General features: G+C 41.5%; 1 protein-coding gene across 1 annotated transcript in view; it reads left to right on the top strand.

The window, feature by feature from the left end:
- The window catches only part of LOC124789673 (transcription factor SPT20 homolog), a 127,135-nt gene extending 108,872 nt beyond the window's left edge, over positions 1-18,263 (top strand). The window contains exons 6-8 of the mRNA XM_047257108.1: positions 7,605-8,024; positions 14,636-14,771; positions 17,622-18,263. Coding sequence (XP_047113064.1) covers positions 7,605-8,024; positions 14,636-14,771; positions 17,622-17,713 — 648 coding nt within the window. The 3' untranslated portion in view covers positions 17,714-18,263. The remainder of the gene's footprint in view (positions 1-7,604; positions 8,025-14,635; positions 14,772-17,621) is intronic.
- Positions 18,264-18,550: the final 287 nt, after the last annotated feature.

Here is an 18,550-nt window from a genome sequence, read left to right as displayed (position 1 = left end):
GCTCCGTATGCCACGGCAAACTGGCTGACACTGACGGCGGCGGTGCACAAATGCTGCGCAGCTAGCGCCATTCGACGGCCAACACCGCGGTTCCTGGTGTGTCCGCTGTGCCGTGCGTGTGATCATTGCTTGTACAGCCCTCTCGCAGTGTCCGGAGCAAGTATGGTGGGTCTGACACACCGGTGTCAATGTGTTCTTTTTTCCATTTCCAGGAGTGTAGTTAGGGAAAGCTCAGTTAGTGTCGAACATGTAAGCTTTTTCGAAATTATGGTATTTTGTGAAGACTGTATTTGAACAAGTTTCACCCTAAACAATATTATGATACTTTACTTAAAAGAGTTATAAAATTCGATGTCATGAGAACATACATTTGTTGATTTTTTCGGATTCTGTACCTCAATCGGTAAAAATGGAACCCGTACAGGATCGCTTTGTAGTCTGTCTGTCAGACTATTCCCTTTTTGCTCAGGAATGGGTAGATGCATCAACTTGAAATTTATGTCACATACTAACGACTATAGTCCTTTGGTGCTGGCACAATTTTGATATCCACAAACTCACTCATTAATACCTATAGTGTACTTGGGTACTTCTCCTAGAAGTAGAATCATTAACTTTGACAAGAAGAAAGGCTTCACGGTACAGGAAAATGGGATAAAAGAGAAAATTGTTAATTTGTAATTATATCATACGGAAAACTGCTTTGTCATTTGTTATCTGGCTTGAAATTAAAAAATTCTCGAAAGTCCTGGAATCCTCGGGAGCGACAACCTGCCAGTATCGATGTCGATAACAGGCAAAACACGTCGAAATCCTCAATTCCCAGAACGGGTGAACTATATGTATACATAATTAAGTTTGTACAGAAACATCAGTGCGCCAGTTCTTTCTTCCCCACTTTTCAATTTTATCAAAATGGTTCAAATGGCTCTGAGCACTATGGGACTTAACATCTGAGGTCATCAGTCCCCTAGAACTTAGAACTACTTAAAACTAACTAATCTAAGGACATCACACATATCCATGCCCGAAGCAGGATTCGAACCTGCGACCGTAGCAGCAGCGCAGTTCCGGACTGAAGCGCCTAGAATCGCTCGGTCACAGCGGCTGGCGACGGCATCCTCTATGATGTTCCGTTATTTTGTTGACATGAACTTTCCAAGAATTTTGTGGTCTACTGCGTTTCCGTCTGCTAGGTCGATTCCATTCAAAAATTTTCTTTGGTTGTCGACTGTCTGGCATTCTCAAGAAACGTCCACATAATTTTAATGATTCTCTTTCGTACCTATTATCACTGTCTCATTTGTCCCCATTCTAGTTCTTACTGCACCATAAGATTTTTTCTCGTTTCTTGATGGCACTCCTTCGTAAATAATCCATTTCCACAGTTATAAGTCTTCTTTTGATGTCAATATTTAAAACCCACAGTTCTAATCCATGTTGTTGTTGTTGTTGTTGTGATCTTCAGTCCTGAGACTGGTTTGATGCAGCTCTCCATGCTACTCTATCCTGTGCAAGCTTCTTCATCTCCCAGTACCTACAGCAGCCTACATCCTTCTGAATCTACTTAGTGTATTCATCTCTTGGTCTCCCTCTACGATTTTTACCCTCCACGCTGTCCTCCAATACTAAATTGGTGATCCCTCGATGTCTCAGAACATGTCCTACCAACCGATCCCTTCTTCTAGTCAAGTTGTGCCACAAGCTCCTCTTCTCCGCAATTCTATTCAATACCTCTCATTAGTTATGTGATCTACCCATCTAATCTTCAGCATTCTCCTGTAGCACCACTTTTCGAAAGCTTCTATTCTCTTCTTGTCCAAACTATTTATCCTCCATGTTTCGCTTCCATACATGGCTACACTCCATACAAATACTTTCAGAAACGACTTCCTGACACTTAAATCTATACTCGATGTTAACAAATTTTTCTTCTTCAGAAACGCTTTCCTTACCATTGCCAGTCTACATTTTATATCCTCCCTACTTCGACCATCATCAGTTATTTTGCTCCCCAAATAGCAAAACTCCTTTACTACTTTAAGTGTCTCATTTCCTAATCTAATTCCCTCAGCATCAGCCGACTTAAATCGACTACATTCCATTATCCTCGTTTTTTGCTTTTGTTGATGTTCATCTTATATCCTCCTTTCAAGACACTATCCATTCCGTTCAACTCCTCTTCCAAGTCCTTTGCTGTCTCTGATAGAATTACAATGTCATTGGCAAACCTCAAAGTTTTTATTTCTTCTCCATGGATTTTAATACCTACTCTGAACTTTTCTTTTGTTTCCTTTTTTGCTTGCTCAATATACAGATTGAATAACATCGGGGATAGGCTACAACCCTGTCTCACTCCCTTCCCAACCAGTGCTTCCCTTTCATACCCCTCGACTCTTATAACTGCCATCTGGTTTCTGTACAAATTGTAAATAGCCTTTCGCTCCCTGTATTTTACCCCTGCCACCTTCAGAATTTTAAAGAGAGTATTCCAGTCAACATTGTCAAAAGCTTTCTCTAAGTCTACAAATGCTAGAAACGTAGGTTTGCCTTTTCTCAATCTTTCTTCTAAGATAAGTCGTAGGGTCAGTATTGCCTCACGTGTTCCCACATTTCTACGGAAAGGGAACAATTGACAGGAATGGGGGAAAGGAGTACAGTAGAAGAAGAATGGGTACCTTTGAGGGATGAAATAGTGAAGGCAGCAGAGGATCAAGTAGGTAAAACGACGAGGGCTAGTAGAAATCCTTGGTTAACAGAAGAAATATTTCATTTAATTGATGAAAGGAGAAAATACAAAAATGCAGTAAATGAAGCAGGCAAAAAGGAATACAAACGTCTAAAAAATGAGATCAACAGGAAGTGCAAAATGGCTAAGCAGGGATGGCTAGAGGACAAATGTAAGGATGTAGAGGCTTATCTCACTAGGGGTAAGATAGATACTGCCTACAGGAAAATTAAAGAGAGCTTTGGAGAAAAGAGAACCACTTGTATGAATATCAAGAGCTCAGATGGAAACCCATTTCTAAGCAAAGAAGGGAAAGCAGAAAGGTGGAAGGAGTATAAAGAGGGTCTATACAAGGACGATGTACTTGAGGACAATATTATGGAAATGGAAGAGGATGTAGATGAAGATGAAATAGGAGATACGATACTGCGTGAAGAGTTTGACAGAGCACTGAAAGACCTGAGTCGAAACAAGGCCCACGGAGTAGACAACATTCCATTGGAACTACTGACGGCCTTGGGAGAGCCAGTCCTGACAAAACTCTACCATCTGGTGAGCAAGATGTATGAAACAGGCGAAATACCCTCAGACTTCAAGAAGAATATAATAATTCCAATCCCAAAGAAAGCAGGTGTTGACAGATGTGAAAATTACCGAACTATCAGTTTAATAAGTCACAGCTGCAAAATACTAACGCGAATTCTTTACAGGCGAATGGAAAAACTAGTAGAAGCCGACCTCGGGGAAGATCAGTTTGAATTCCGTAGAAATGTTGGAACACGTGAGGCAATACTGACCCTAGATTAAGGAAGGGCAAACCTACGTTTCTAGCATTTGTAGACTTAGAGAAAGCTTTTGACAATGTTGATTGGAATACTCTCTTTCAAATTCTGAAGGTGGCAGGAGTAAAATACAGGGAGCAAAAAGCTACTTACAATTTGTACAGAAACCAGATGGCAGTTATAAGAGTCGAGGGGTATGAAAGGGAAGCACTGGTTGGGAAGGGAGTGAGACAGGGTTGTAGCCTATCCCCGATGTTATTCAATCTGTATATTGAGCAAGCAAAAAAGGAAACAAAAGAAAAGTTCAGAGTAGGTATTAAAATCCATGGAGAAGAAATAAAAACTTTGAGGTTCGCCGATGACATTGTAATTCTATCAGAGACAGAAAGGACTTGGAAGAGCAGTTGAACGGAATGGATAGTGTCTTGAAAGGAGGGTATAAGATGAAAATCAACAAAAGCAAAATGAGGATAATGGAATGTAGTCAAATTAAGTCGGGTGATGCTGAGGGAATTAGATTAGGAAATGAAACACTTAAAGTAGTAAAGGAGTTTTGCTATTTGGGGAGCAAAATAACTGATGATGGTCGAAGTAGAGAGGATATAAAATGTAGACTGGCAATGGCAAGGAAAGCGTTTCTGAAGAAGAGAAATTTGTTAACATTAAGTATAGATTTAAGTGTCAGGAAGTCGTTTCTGAAAGTATTTGTATGGAGTGTAGCCATGTATGGGAGTGAAACATGGAGGATAAATAGTTTGGACAAGAAGAGAATAGAAGCTTTCGAAATGTGGTGCTACAGTAGAATGCTGAAGATTAGATGGGTAGATCACATAACTAATGAGGAAGTACTGAATAGGATTGGGGAGAAGAGAAGTTTGTGGCAAACTTGACTAGAAGAATGGATCGGTTGGTAGGACATGTTCTGAGGCATCAAGGGATCACCAATTTAGTATTGGAGGGCAGCGTGGAGGGTAAAAATCGAAGATGGAGACCAAGAGATGAATACACTAAGCAGATTCAGAAGGATGTAGGATGCAGTAGGTACTGGGAGATGAAGAAGCTTGCACAGGATAGAGTAGCATGGAGAGCTGCATCAAACCAGTCTCAGGACTGAAGACCACAACAACAAGAACAACAACGCTCTATCACTTCTCTTCTTTACTATATACTGTATTTTACTTTTGTATTACCAACCTGTGGTGTAGGGGTAGCGTCTTTGATTAGTAATCAAAACGTCCTCGGTTCCGGATACGAAACCTGCCAGTGCTTAAATTTTGATGAATAATCAGCACTGGCACCCGAAGACTTCCGGCATAAGAAGTCACCCTCATTTTTGCCAACCTCATTGTCAAAGAGGGCGGAGGAGCGGACAGAGATTGGGGTGCGAAACTGCCCCTGGAGGCGGAAGAATCAGCAGTGATCAACGACATGAGGATGCGGAATGCAATGGAAACCACTGTATTAAAGACACAGAACGTGTACTCACAGGACATGTGGTCAGTAATTGAGAAAGTGTCATGATGATCCCTCCATTGGCAAAAGATTCTGGAATAATCCTCCATTCGGATCTCCTGGAGGGGACTTGGAAAAGACCGGGCGATATGGGAAGATTTCAGTTGGGACACCTTGGAAAAAAAAGAAGAACAAGAAGCAGACTAGCATAGACAAAAAGGGCATTCTGTGCTAAAAGAATTCTACTAGAATCAAACATAGGCCTTGACAGGACGAATATCTTGAATCGTTTATGACACGTGATAGTTGCATGACCACATGATTCGCGATGCGCAAAGATACGAAAGGGCGCGTCACACATGACCGTCCTTCGTATATAAAACCCGGTAACTAGACAATGAAATGAGATATCGTTCTGCACCCAATTTTAAACAAAATTTCGACATTTTGTTTACATTTTATTCACTGCAATCTATGAACTAAAATCAACCATATGCACAGTTTATGCAATGTGTTATTAACTCTGCAAAATCTTTAATATTTCACGCAACGTTTTATTCAATTTGATGCAGCGCAGTATGTAGGACGGATAATGAAAAGAAATTCAGTTCTTTATAAAGTGAAGATATCCGACTGTAAGATCGCAATAATTAAATTTCTTCACATAATAGTTTTCAAAAAATCGGTTGGTACGTACACCGATGTGACAAAAGTCAAAGGGTAGCAATATGCATTTATGAAGATGCCGATAGTATCGCATATACAACGTATTAAAGGATGTCCATTATTGAAGCTGTCATTTGTACTCAGGTGACTCATATGAAAAGGGGTCCGAAGTGATAATGCCTGCACGACAAGAATTAACATCACTGATCGCGGAATGGTAGTTGGAGCTACACGCATGGGCTATTCCATTTCGTAATTAGTCGGGAGTCCAATATTCGGAGATCCACAGTGTCAAGAGCATCCCGAGAATACCAAATTTCAGCCACTACCTTTCACCACGGATAACGCCTTCACTTAACGACGAAGATCTGTGGCATCTGCGTAGATCTGTCAGTACTAACAGACAAGCAACACTGAGTGAAATAACAGCAGAAATCAATGCCGGACGCACGACGAAAGTATCCGTTACGACAGTGTGGCGAAATTTGGCGTTAATGGGCTGTGGCAGCAGACGAATGACGAGAGTGCCTTTGCTAACAGCACATCATCTGCAGCGACTCTCCTCGGCTCTAGATCGTATCAGTTGAACCCTAGAGGACTGAAAATAAGAAGATGGGTCCAGATTTAAGTTGGTAAGAGCTGATGTTAGGATTCGAGTGTGGCGCAGACGCCACGAACCGTGTTGTCAACAAGGCACTATGCAAGCTGGTTGCAGCTCCACAGTGGTGTGGGCTGTGTTTACATGGAATGGACTGGGTTCACTGGTAATATTTGGCTACTTGAAGACCATTTGCAGCCATTCATTAACTTCATGTTCCCAAACAACACAGGAATTTTTTATGGATGACAATGCACCATGTCATCGGGCCACAATTCTTGATGATTGGACTGAAGAACATTCTGGATAGTTGTAGCAAACAATTTGGCTACCCAGATCGCCCGACATGGCTCTGAGCACTATGGGACTCAACTTCTGAGGTCATTAGTCTCCTAGAACTTAGAATTAGTTATACCTAACTAACCTAAGGACATCGCACACATCCATGCCCGAGGCAGGATTCGAACCTGCGACCGTAGCGGTCTCGCGGTTCCAGACTGCAGCGCCTAGAACCGTTCGGCCACTTTGGCCAGCGTCTGCAGCTCGTGATCGTGCGGTAGCGTTCTCGCTTCCCGCGCCCGGGTTCCCGGGTTCGATTCCCGGCGGGGTCAGGGATTTTCTCTGCCTCGTGATGACTGGGTGTTGTGTGATGTCCTTATGTTAGTTAGGTTTAAGTAGTTCTAAGTTCTAGGGGACTGATGATCATAGATGTTAAGTCCCATAGTGCTCAGAGCCATTTGAACCATTTTTGAACTTTGACCAGTGCCCGACATGAATCCCATCGAATACATATGGGAAAAAATCTAGAGATCAGTTCGTACACAAACACTTCTGCAATTTTATTTATTTAATTGTACGGACAGGGCCCTGCCGTCAGGCAGACCGTTCGCGGGGTGCCGGTCTTTCAATTTGACACGACTTTGGCGACCTGCAGTCGATGAGGATGATAGGATGATGATGAGAACAGCACAACAACCAGTCCCTGGGCGGAGAAAATTCCACGACCCAGCTGGGAATCGAACCTGGGCCCAGAGGATTGACAATCCATCATGCTGACCATTCAGCTACCGGGGGCGGACACTTCTGCAATTATGGACGGGAGGCAGCATGGCTCAATATTTCTGCAGGGGACCTCCAATGACTTGTTGAGACCATGACACGTCGAGTTGCTGCACTATGGTGGGCAAAAGCAGGTACGACAAAATATTAGGAGTATCCCACGAGTCTTGTCACCTCGGTGTACTTCACATTGGCCGGAACGCCGTCTCTCAACACAGGCGCCAGCATTTGCCGAGCATTACAGCCGTAACAAAAGCCGCCTCAGCAAGGAATGTAAAGAGGACGTCTTTAGCACTCGTACTTTTCGTTTGCCTAACAGGGTCCTGCGGAGATGCAGCGCATCCCGATCCAGATAACGGAGGTGCACGAGATCCCGGAGGTGCAGCTGCGCCAGGGCCCGGGCCGCATCCCGCCGCAGGTGGTGGCCGAGATGCGCGCCGCCGTGCAGATGGCCGCTGCGGAAGCCGCCGCGGCTGCCGCCCGCAGACCCCCGCAGCCACCGCAGAGGCCCGTGCCAGGTTCTGAGGCGCAGCTGCGCGCCCACCTGGAGGCGCGGGCGCAGGCCCAAGCCCAAGCGCAGGCGCAGGCGCAGGCGCAGGCGCAGCAGGCCCGCCGCATGCCGCCGCAGCTGCAGCTGGCCGAGGCGCACCAGATCCCCATGCACATGTTCGAGGCACAACAGATCCCCGTCCAGGTCGCCGAGGGACAGGTCTTCGAGGCCCACCACGTGCCGATGCAGGTACGTTCCGTATTCACCATCTGCTGGAGTGTATGATCCTGGCTTTGCATTTGAAAGTGACAGTTCCTTGACGATTTTACCAACAATTCACGTCTACAGTTTGTTCAAGAAGTCTCCATCTGACCAGCTCAATAATATATACAGTGTGAGACAGGAGGAAAACTTTGATTGTTGATAGTGTGTTGGTGATATTATGGTGTACTGGGATACCACATGAGAAAAGTTTGTGACAATTGATATTAGAAGTACCGTGGACATTCGTCCACAGCAGGAACATCGCTGCACACAAACCAATCACGCTACCCTTGAGAATCATACCCCCTGGAGCGGCGGCGACATAAGGAAGAGAGACGCCTGCTTGTGTAACTGTGCACGAGTAAACATTGTCAACTGAAAGTTGTAAATCAGTGTAAGACTTGCTACGGAGATCCTGTAAAACGTTCATTGCATCTTCAAGTCTTCAGTTTAGATAGAAATAATGGCCAGCAGATAGTGATTAGTCTTCAGTAGAAACAGAAAAGTGAAAGAATTATCATGTTTGGACAGGGACTACCTCCCTAGGGATTTGAATACTGTTAGTTTGGGACTGCTGTTGGAATAGTACATCAAGACAGAAGATTAGTTTTCTTCCAGTTCTAGTTCAGAGGACATTATTTGTTCGTGTTTGTGGAACTATAGTCAACGCAGGATAGATCGGCTAAACCTGAATCCTACCGGTCTTTTTCAGCGGCATCGAGACTTCCATCAAGTGGACCCCTTCTGTTGACACCAGATAGTATTCATGATTCTGTACAAAAAACTTCAAATGATTGTATGCTCTCTTCTTAACCAAACCTGATATACAGCTGTTTGAAAATCACAGGCATCAACCACTACAAAGCCATTTCTTGGCCACCGATGCCACCTGACCTTCCTCCATTAGAGTACTCTTTGTGTGGCTGGATAAAGTGTGAAGTCTACAAGTGCAGAATGGTCAACAAAGAGGAACTTCTCACTCGTGTTTTACACATTTGTGATCAGGTGAAAGACTGTTCGAATGAGCAGCAGAGCAACAGAGCAGCTGCCTTCAAGAACTACAGATTGCATTGCAGTTGACGGTGGGCTATCTTTTCTGAGGAAATGTAGACAATTAAAAAAAATTACATCACAATGTTTCATTTACTGTTACCTCCATGTGCCCTGCTCCCTATTATTTTCAACAGTTTCCTCAGAAAATTTTAAGAACAGGACATATGTTCGTTTGAAGTTTTTTGTTCAGAATCATTAATACTGTCACTCCTTAAAGCATGTACCTTTCCTGGACACTTTCAGTGTGGTATCTGAATGTCTGTGGAGTAATCGCAGACTCTCCTAGCACTACTCACGATGACAGTAGCATTCCCCTGGCGTTAGTTAAACTCACACCATTCCTTCTGATTGCCGTGGTTTATAGCACGATTCATCACGCCAAATCACTCATTTCCAGTCAACCACACTCCTATGGCATCGCTCTGTACACCACCTCAAGAGTAGCTTAGACTAACTACAGAAATGTGTGGCTTAGGAGAAACAGCTTGTCCATTATACCCCATTATTTGTAACTCCCTACACATGCTTTGGGCACTTTGGGACTCACATGTGGTTTCTTCCACTGATTTCATTCAATTTTTTACGACCACCCTCCAGAATGTTTGGTCTGAGTCAGCCAGTACATGAGATCTGCCTGCTCTTATTTTAGCTGTGGTTGTTCTTCACTTCCACTTCACAATAACAGTCCATTTGGGCAGCTTTGGAAGTGCTGAAATGTCTGTGATGTATCTGTTACTCAAGTGTCTCCAGTGGTAGTCCATATTGGAAGTCACTGAGCTCTTCTGGCCGACAAATTCTGCTATTACTGCTTCTCTACTCACAACAGGTGGTCATTTTCGCATTACATGGGGTGTCCAGATACTTTCAGTGAGGTAATGTATGTACACAGTGCATCTATATATGCAACATTGTGTCTTTCACCTCCAGTCCAACCTGTCATCGTACAGAGCATCTCAGATTTTAAGCTTTGAAATGCTTCCACAATACTTTTGCTCATTCCTTCATTAGTCTTGTACCAACATTGAGCCATGGGAGAGTTCATTATTCCCCACGCCAAGTTTTCTAGCTTGGTAAACTCCCATCTAAATGGTGCCAATTTCATTGGTGTCTGGGATGTTTCCTGAATCATGCGTAATCCAGTGGCTTTCAAACTGTTCGTCAAGAACATCACACCCATGAACACCAAAGTGAGATGGGGTCCCATCTTGTTGTAACCATACATGACTGATGATTTATTTGTCTTCCAGTAGAGGTATTAACCACGTTTCCAAAGTGTTAAAATAAGTTTCAAATCATTTATCCCTCACAACAATATGCTGAGAATATGTATTGTGTTTACATCTTGACCCCTATCATAATATGAGACAGGTTTATTTCCAACTCTTGCAGATAACGTGGAGTATTCTTAGACCAGAAACCCACAGTCATCGTGTGTAAATTGCAATGTATCACAAATTCATCAGAAAGTACCACTCTTAAGCTAAATGTGTTGAATGGAAATCATAAGGCTGTGAGTGCACCTTTCCATGTCATAATCATATAATTCATTGATCAACATCCCTCTACATCATTTCAATTTCAAATCTTTTTCAATGTGCTCCTCAATTTCTCATCACATTACTTGAGATTCAAGCATTCTTTTACCTGCATAAAAGCAGGTTTGCCAATAAAATGACTATTTCATTTCTAAAATAACTATTTTGTTCCCTAATTGTACAAAGTCAAAAGGGCAGAATGACTTCTCGGAGAACCTCTTCATTTGTACTCTGCCAACAACTGTACAGAGGACACACATAATTAAACCACAATCACTTTTTCCTTCACTAGTTGTTTCAAAGAATGTATTTGGAAAGAGAAGTTGTGTGTACTCATCTGTACAATCTCAAATTTCTCTAATTTTCCTCTTGTGGGTGGTAAGCTCATTACACAGAAAAATTTGTCATCCTGTTAAAAGAATATACTGACAGCTTTAGAAAGCAGCAGATGATGTAGAGTTGTTACCAAATGGCCACGTGACTCTTTGTCACTGACATAATTCGTGGCAGTTCAGTAACTGCAAGCCAGTTTGTTGTATGAAATCAGTGTAGTAATATGGATCAACATGGAAATGTGACAGAATGCGAGAGGGCAGCTACTGTGTAAGGACGTGCTCACGACTGTGCTATGAATGAAGATGCCCAACTTCTTGGCACATCAATGCACACTATAATGTGTCTGCAAGGAATGGCATGCCACTGGGAGCTATGTATAAGGACAGTGGCTGTAAATAGATTCTGATTGGCAGGGAACACAGGCAAGTGTCACACCTTGTCAGTGACAGTAGATTTCAAACATGACAGGAACTGATACTGCCGCTGCACACAGCTCCATCTTAACCGGGTTCCAAGTAAACATGTGAGGAAACTGCATGCTTTGCAATTTTAGAGTTGCATAATTCACAAAGGACTGTTCCCCACAGTGGCACACACATATGCTGAGTGATACACACAGGAACTGGAATGTGGCCAACTGGAGTAATGTGGCCTAGTCTGAAAAGTTAAGATTATTCCTCTTTGCAAATGATTCAAGACATCAAGTGCACTAATTTCCCAATCAGGCATTCAGACCACTATTTGTGGAGGGTGTAGTTCTCACTGAAGGTATTTCTATGATATTCTGGGAATACCATATTTACTCGAATCTAAGCCGCACTCGAATCTAAGCCTCACCTGAAAAATGAGACTCGAAATAAAGCGAAAAAAATTTCCCGAATCTAAGCCGCACCTGAAATTTGAGACTCGAAATTCAAGGGGAGAGAAAAGTTTTAGGCCGCACCTCCAAATCGAAACAAAATTGGTCCATTGTAATATGAGACACAATTTAGGTCGAATGAATGACGATACAGCTACAGTAGTTTGGTTCGAGTCGTAAGCTTAGCAGTTAAGCGTTACCAGGTAGCCATTGCTATGCGTCAGGCGCTCCATCCGTATTTATACGGGTACCCTTCCTTTTTCACGTTTCTGGTTTGAATCGATTGCTTATTTTGCTTTGATCTGATAAGTGCCGTTTTCTTTGTTATAGGTGTTTACGTCACTCTAAGCTGAAAATGCATTACTGTACTGTGTCATGCATTGTTTGACGCATTTTGCTAGTGCGTGTTTACGGCATGTCGCGGTTCTCGGCATGACTTGCTTTTGTGCGCGCTACCGCCGCTTTAAAAAAAAAAGAGGAATCGTCTCATTAGCGAAACAATGGCAAGAGACTGTTATTTGTTGTTACTTACACTGCTGCTTTCTTTGATAATGATCAACAAGAACCAAATAATAGACTGCGTATGATAGAACATGTTCTGAACGAGAGTATAGCGAAATTTTTTTCCTTTTGAAAATCTTTGCGGCCGCTTCTTTAGTACATCAAATTCTGCACAGAAATTTGTCATCTTACAATTAAAATCTAGTCAGTTGCCGTGCTTCATTTCTGACTATACTATGAGGCATAAGAATAATACGAATATAAACGTTACACGATACGTATATTCTTCCGCATTTGCTGTTGTCTCACTCTAGTTTCGTAGTTTATTAGGCAGACAGGATTTAAATGAGATAGCAGCAAACACGAAAGAATACATGACAAAATGTTTATATTCATATTATTCTTTTGGTGAAGATAATACTGCATGTGATTCACATTTCATCAGGTTCCTATTAGCAACCATCTCTTCTCACAGGTAGGAAAGAACTCGGAACGTAGAGTTGGCCATATTGACAAACATCCCTAACAGTCTTGCAAGTCGGATTTTCGTAGTATATTGAAATTCTGCTACATTCGAAGATGAACAATACGGAATTTGTGTTTACTTCCTCGGATAATGTATGACAATGCAGTGGTCGAAACTCGGGGCGGAGAAAAAAAAAGCTCGTCTTCTACTTTTTTTTTTAAATTTATTTACTGATTCAGAGGTTTTGGCGCCAGTATTTATCTTTGTGCCCACAAAGCATGCTTGTGTAGCGCTACATATATTCGACGGCAGAAGTTAGTTGTGGCGGCACCTACCAACATTTTTCAGAACTTCCGCTTGCTTTGCACTCGATTCTAAGCCGCAGGCGGTTTTTTGGATTACAAAAACCGGAAAAAAATGTGGCTTAGATTCGAGTAAATACGGTATTCAACTATGAGCTGGGCCCAATTACTCAGGTTACAGTTAGCATGAACGTGGATGTTCATTTAAACATTCTCAGTGATCAGATGTTGCCCAATTTTCTACATCTCCATTATGAATATGGTATGAGTATTCTCTTCTTCAAAGATGGCAATAGTCATGCTCACAGGGCTGCATGAATATTTTCCTGGTTTGATTAACACTGAGGCACCCTGTTACCCCTCATTTGGCCTGCTAAATCAATCAATGTTCATCTCACAGGAAAGTCTGGGACTATTTGGAACATTGGGTGAAACCTAAATCCATACAGTTTGGTGGGTCCACAGGATCTAATCATCAATTAGTGGCATCAGCTGGATATGGCATACTGAGTAAATCTGCAGACCTCTATACTGGTCAGATTTAGGTCATTATCAGGACTAGAGGTGGTGTATCAATGTCTCCTTGAGTTGACTAATTTTTTATCAAATATGCTTACAATTACATGAGTGCCATGGTGGCCCTGGGAATATAGTGATGTTTAGTTGTCGAAAAGGCAGGTAGAGTTATGGACTTGGTGTTGTACTGTGTACTGTGACCTAGAATTTACTACATTTACAACAAAACTAGCCACCTTCCATAATGACTCATACTATCTTGATACTGGAATCAGACTACTACAGACAGCCTGTTGAGAAAATATACTAAAGGCGTCTTTAGACTGAGGGATGGATTGTCTTACATGTCTGTGTGTCCCATATGGTTATTAAATGTATAGGTCTTTAGTCTGTCCTTGGTTTTTTTATCATTTGCTTCAGATGGTTTTGTGCAATGTGTGAAACTGTTCCTGGGTTTGAATTAATGTGCTGGAAGTTAGTCTATGAAGAATGAGTAACAGACATTGTCACATTTGCAGGAGTTTAACATTGGTTATTGTTCAGAACTGGGCCTGTGATGTAATATAGTACATTTGATGCGATGGGATGCCCATCCACAAACAGTGGGGGCAACAGTAACAGCACTTTGCTAGGGAATGCACTTACCACATCTGAGTATCCTTCTGGTTTTATGTGCTAATAGACATGCCTTGATCAGCCTATGGATATTCTGACAATTTACCTGTACTTGTAGTAACAGTTTTGTGGTGGTTAACACTGTCTGATTTCTCAAGTTCCAGTTACCATGGAAGTATGGACTGAAATTGCTTGTGGTCAACCAAAACTGGTTATCAAGTTACTATAGGATTGTATTATGATCAAGACTATTAAAATTTGCAGTTATGCTCCATACGGCATGACAGGATGTTTAGTTTTGCCCCATGAAACATGTACATTGATCTCAGGGGTCTATAAACTGATTCTGAAACATAAACTGTTGAGTGTATAAGTGTACTTTATTGACACGTGAGTCTTTTGTGTTGTTGCAGATGGCTGAGGAGGCAGAAGCACGCTCTGCACAGGAGGCTGGTGGCATGCCACTAGAGGCAATGCAAATGCCCTACCAGAGGCTCGTTCCACCGCCCCCACAGCCACAGCCTCACCAGGGGCCTGCCCGTCCACATTGTAAGTATAACATTTGTTTACTCTGTGCTTCTCCTGACCTCTTACAGAAAGCACTATCAGAATGCAGAGATAGCATAAAACAATGTAACCTGTACCTACACAGATGGCATTGTAGGGCAAGCGATAATGGTAGAAGTGATGTTACACTGTGCATGGCCTCTGCATGGTAGGGGAGGTGCAATTCAACTGCTTCTACACTACAGCGAGCGAGTCTGAAAATGATCATATGTCAGTACAACTAATAATTCAACGAATCTGTACTCTCTGGCTAGAGTAGTGAATAAGAGAATCAGTGCACAAAGAGTTGAGGTGGTTGCTGGGCAAAGTACACAGACCAGCAGATGGCAACAAACAGCATTCTTTGGTTGGGGTGGACTCACTCAGTGCTGAGAATGTGAATGCATTTCTGTGCAAGTGCATAGCTAAATTTTGTGAGCTCTTAAAGTTTTGGCAAAGTACTACAATGCCAGTTTCAATCAGAGTGAATATTTGGACAGTTTCATATACAACATCACTTTAATCATTTTCGTTTCTCTAATACTTTTACCTTATATTTTAGAATGAAATTATTTCCCCTACCATCAAGAGACTATATGAAAATTATGATCATTTTTTTATATTTATTGTGTGTGTGTGTGTGTGTGTGTGTGTGTGTGTGTGTGTGTGTGTGCGTGTGTGTGTGTGTGTGTGTGTCAGCTGATTTGATAACATATTATGCTTAATCTTTGAGTACCTGTATCACATATTCTCATCTTTGCCTGTACCACCTGTATTTCTTTATAGTGTTCCTTTTATTTCTAACTTCTCTGCTTCTGGATGCCTAAGTATGTATTCCACTAAACAGTTCCTACTGCTGATACAATTTTACCCAACTCTTCCATTGCCTCCTTGTGTACTTACACCACCTAGTGATTGCTCCATAAGTAGCTTGATGTTCAGCAATTGTTATTTTTTTTCTATGACACTTCTCATTGTGATGGCTTTGCCATAGACCTTCAGCTCATAAAGGCCTCCCAACTTAAAGCTAGAAGACCATATCAATCATAAACACTAATATAAATATCCAATTCATTGTGAAATTTCCTTTCAATTTCCTTGTTTCTTCTTCAGTACATACACTAACCGACAAAAAAGTTAAGCACTCAAAAGGAGAAGAGGAAACACTGCAGGGATCACAAAATCAATATACAAAAAAAGAGGCAGCATAACATTGCAAACCTTCTGGCCTGGATACATGCACTGATTCAGTTGGGAAGGGTGTAAGGAAGCAAGTGTATCCTCTCCTGAGGGAAATCAATCTTGATATCCTAGATACTGCCACTGGGACAAAGTAGATATCGGAAATGGTCCTCACAAATATTCTATTGGGGACAGATTTGGGGATCTTGATGGAAAAGGATTACTTCAGGATCATGCAGACAGTTCTTATATACACATTCCATTTGTCAAAGAGCATTGTCCTGTTGAAAAATGGCTTCATGATACTTTCATATGTGTGCTAACATGTAAGGACACATGATATCTGTGACACTGTTGTGCCATCAAGTTCCCTCAATCAGTACCAACCCTTACCTTATGTCACGCTGATGATTCCCCACACTGTGATGCTGGGGTAACACTGTTCAGCCTCTCGTAAGTATTGGATGAATGGGACGTTTCTCCAGGTGCCTACCTTACTCACTGATGATAGTCATCCAGCATAGTGCAGGACTGTGATTCATCACCGAACACAATGCAACACCATTCATCAGCAGTCCTTGCTCCTCGGTCATGACACCATTCCAAACAAAACCATTTTTTTGTGGTGTTAATGGCAGCCTCTGCAATGGTCAGTAATTTGTTCAATTTTCTGGTTGCTAGTAGCATCCAACAAATGGTGATGAATGACTCTGTAAGTTGCTGGAAGTCCATTACTTGTTCTCAGGTGACAGATGCAGATGTGAATGGGTTGTATACAATACAGTGATATTCCCTTGTGGGGATCAGACATAGTTGACCGGAACCTTGACAATGAGAATGCATACTCTCACATTCCCATGCAGTTGAACATCGGGCCTCTTCACATTAGAATGCCTCACAAATTTGGATATTTAAAAATTCAACCTGCCAGCCAAAAGGAGACACACAATGATGCTTGTTTGAACTCTGTCAAGTGCTGATAACTCTGTCTCAGCATCTCTCTGTCCTTCACAGTAATCATTCAAAATCTAATGCTGTTTACACTCCTCACATACACTACCAGGCCTGGGAACAACACTAAACATGAATAACTGTAATGCACTCCACTGATCATTCTACATCTCACAGAGAAATGCCTCATTCATGTACTGTGAGATGGTGTGCACATGTACAAATCTACATTGACATCTGACCTTGTCTCCTGAATGCTTCACTTTTTTTGTCAGGCCATGTGAATTAAACAAATGTGGTAGCAGTCTTTCAACCTAATGAAGACTGTATTAATATGGACTTGTTTGTGGCAAACCACTTTTCTGCAGAAACAACACAAAAACTATAAGCTCCTTATGAACTCCAACAGTTCACATTAATCCATGAAAATTTCACAATAAATATTATATAGTGCTAAAATTTATCTGCAATATCTTAATTAACTAGAATATTGTTAACAAACCTTTATTTGTGTGCTGTTGAAGTAGCGGGGAACAAGGACGTGCTTGACATTCTTTTGTTAATTATTTGCCATTCAGAACCATTACATGTGCCTAACTGTTGAGTAAGCATATTATATATACACATTTCAGCCATATAGAGTATCATGCTTCTGTGAAAGACTTTCCACTATCATGACACTTTGTATGATTTGTGAAAAAGTAACTGGTTTGTTTGCAGATGTGCATCCACGATCTGTGCGCAGTGTGGATCAGGTGTTCCACAAGCGTGACAAACGTGTGCGCAGGTGCGCCTGTGACTGTGCCTGCTGAAGTTCTTTAGAAATGGTGCGAAGGTCATCTTCAAGATCTCGCCACAGCGATATTGTCGCTCCCATCCCTGAGAGAACTTACTATCAATAGATTTTTTTACTATAATTACTTGTCTCTGTAGAAGTCTGATTCTCATTTTAATGCTCCTTTTACATTTAGCTGATAATGTAGACCATAGTACCTTGACTTAGAAATGTAAATACATACATTAAATTCTGAATTAAAGTTAATCTCAGAATCAAACAATGATAATCTCATTCTGCTGCTGGATGCACTGATATTAGGAAAGATTTATAAACTCTTCAGTATTTCCAGTATGTTTATAACATCACATTTGTATTACGGCAATTGACATACTGTATATTCTGTTAAATGGAAAACTGTCAAAATAAATACTGAATAAACAAAATTCTAGAACGTCACTGATGTACAAATCATAAGTGTTGTGATTTACCATTAATTGTGAAATACATTGGAACGGTAATACATACATGTAATAAATGTCCAAAATGTTTTATAATTGTTATGTAAAAATAAAGTTAATTTTTTTTCAAAAAAAATTGCAAAGAGTCTAGTTTCATTAGTATTTTTATATTTTGATAATAAGCAAATCCTTTCTGAAAAATTAAAGAATGTTGTTTTCATTATGTTTCACATGATCTCACATTATAATGAAATAAACCCCCAGTCACTTTTTCCACATCATACACATTGCAGTGCACTTATAAAATACACCAATGAGCCAAATGCTGAGACCACTGCCCACCATCAGATTGAATGCCACATGAGTAGTGTTACCAGCATGTGACAAGGTAAGCAAAGAATGTTTATTTATTG

This window comes from Schistocerca piceifrons, chromosome 3 (assembly GCF_021461385.2).
Source record: "Schistocerca piceifrons isolate TAMUIC-IGC-003096 chromosome 3, iqSchPice1.1, whole genome shotgun sequence".
Taxonomy (NCBI): domain Eukaryota; kingdom Metazoa; phylum Arthropoda; class Insecta; order Orthoptera; family Acrididae; genus Schistocerca; species Schistocerca piceifrons.
This window is presented reverse-complemented; position numbering and strand designations above follow the sequence as displayed.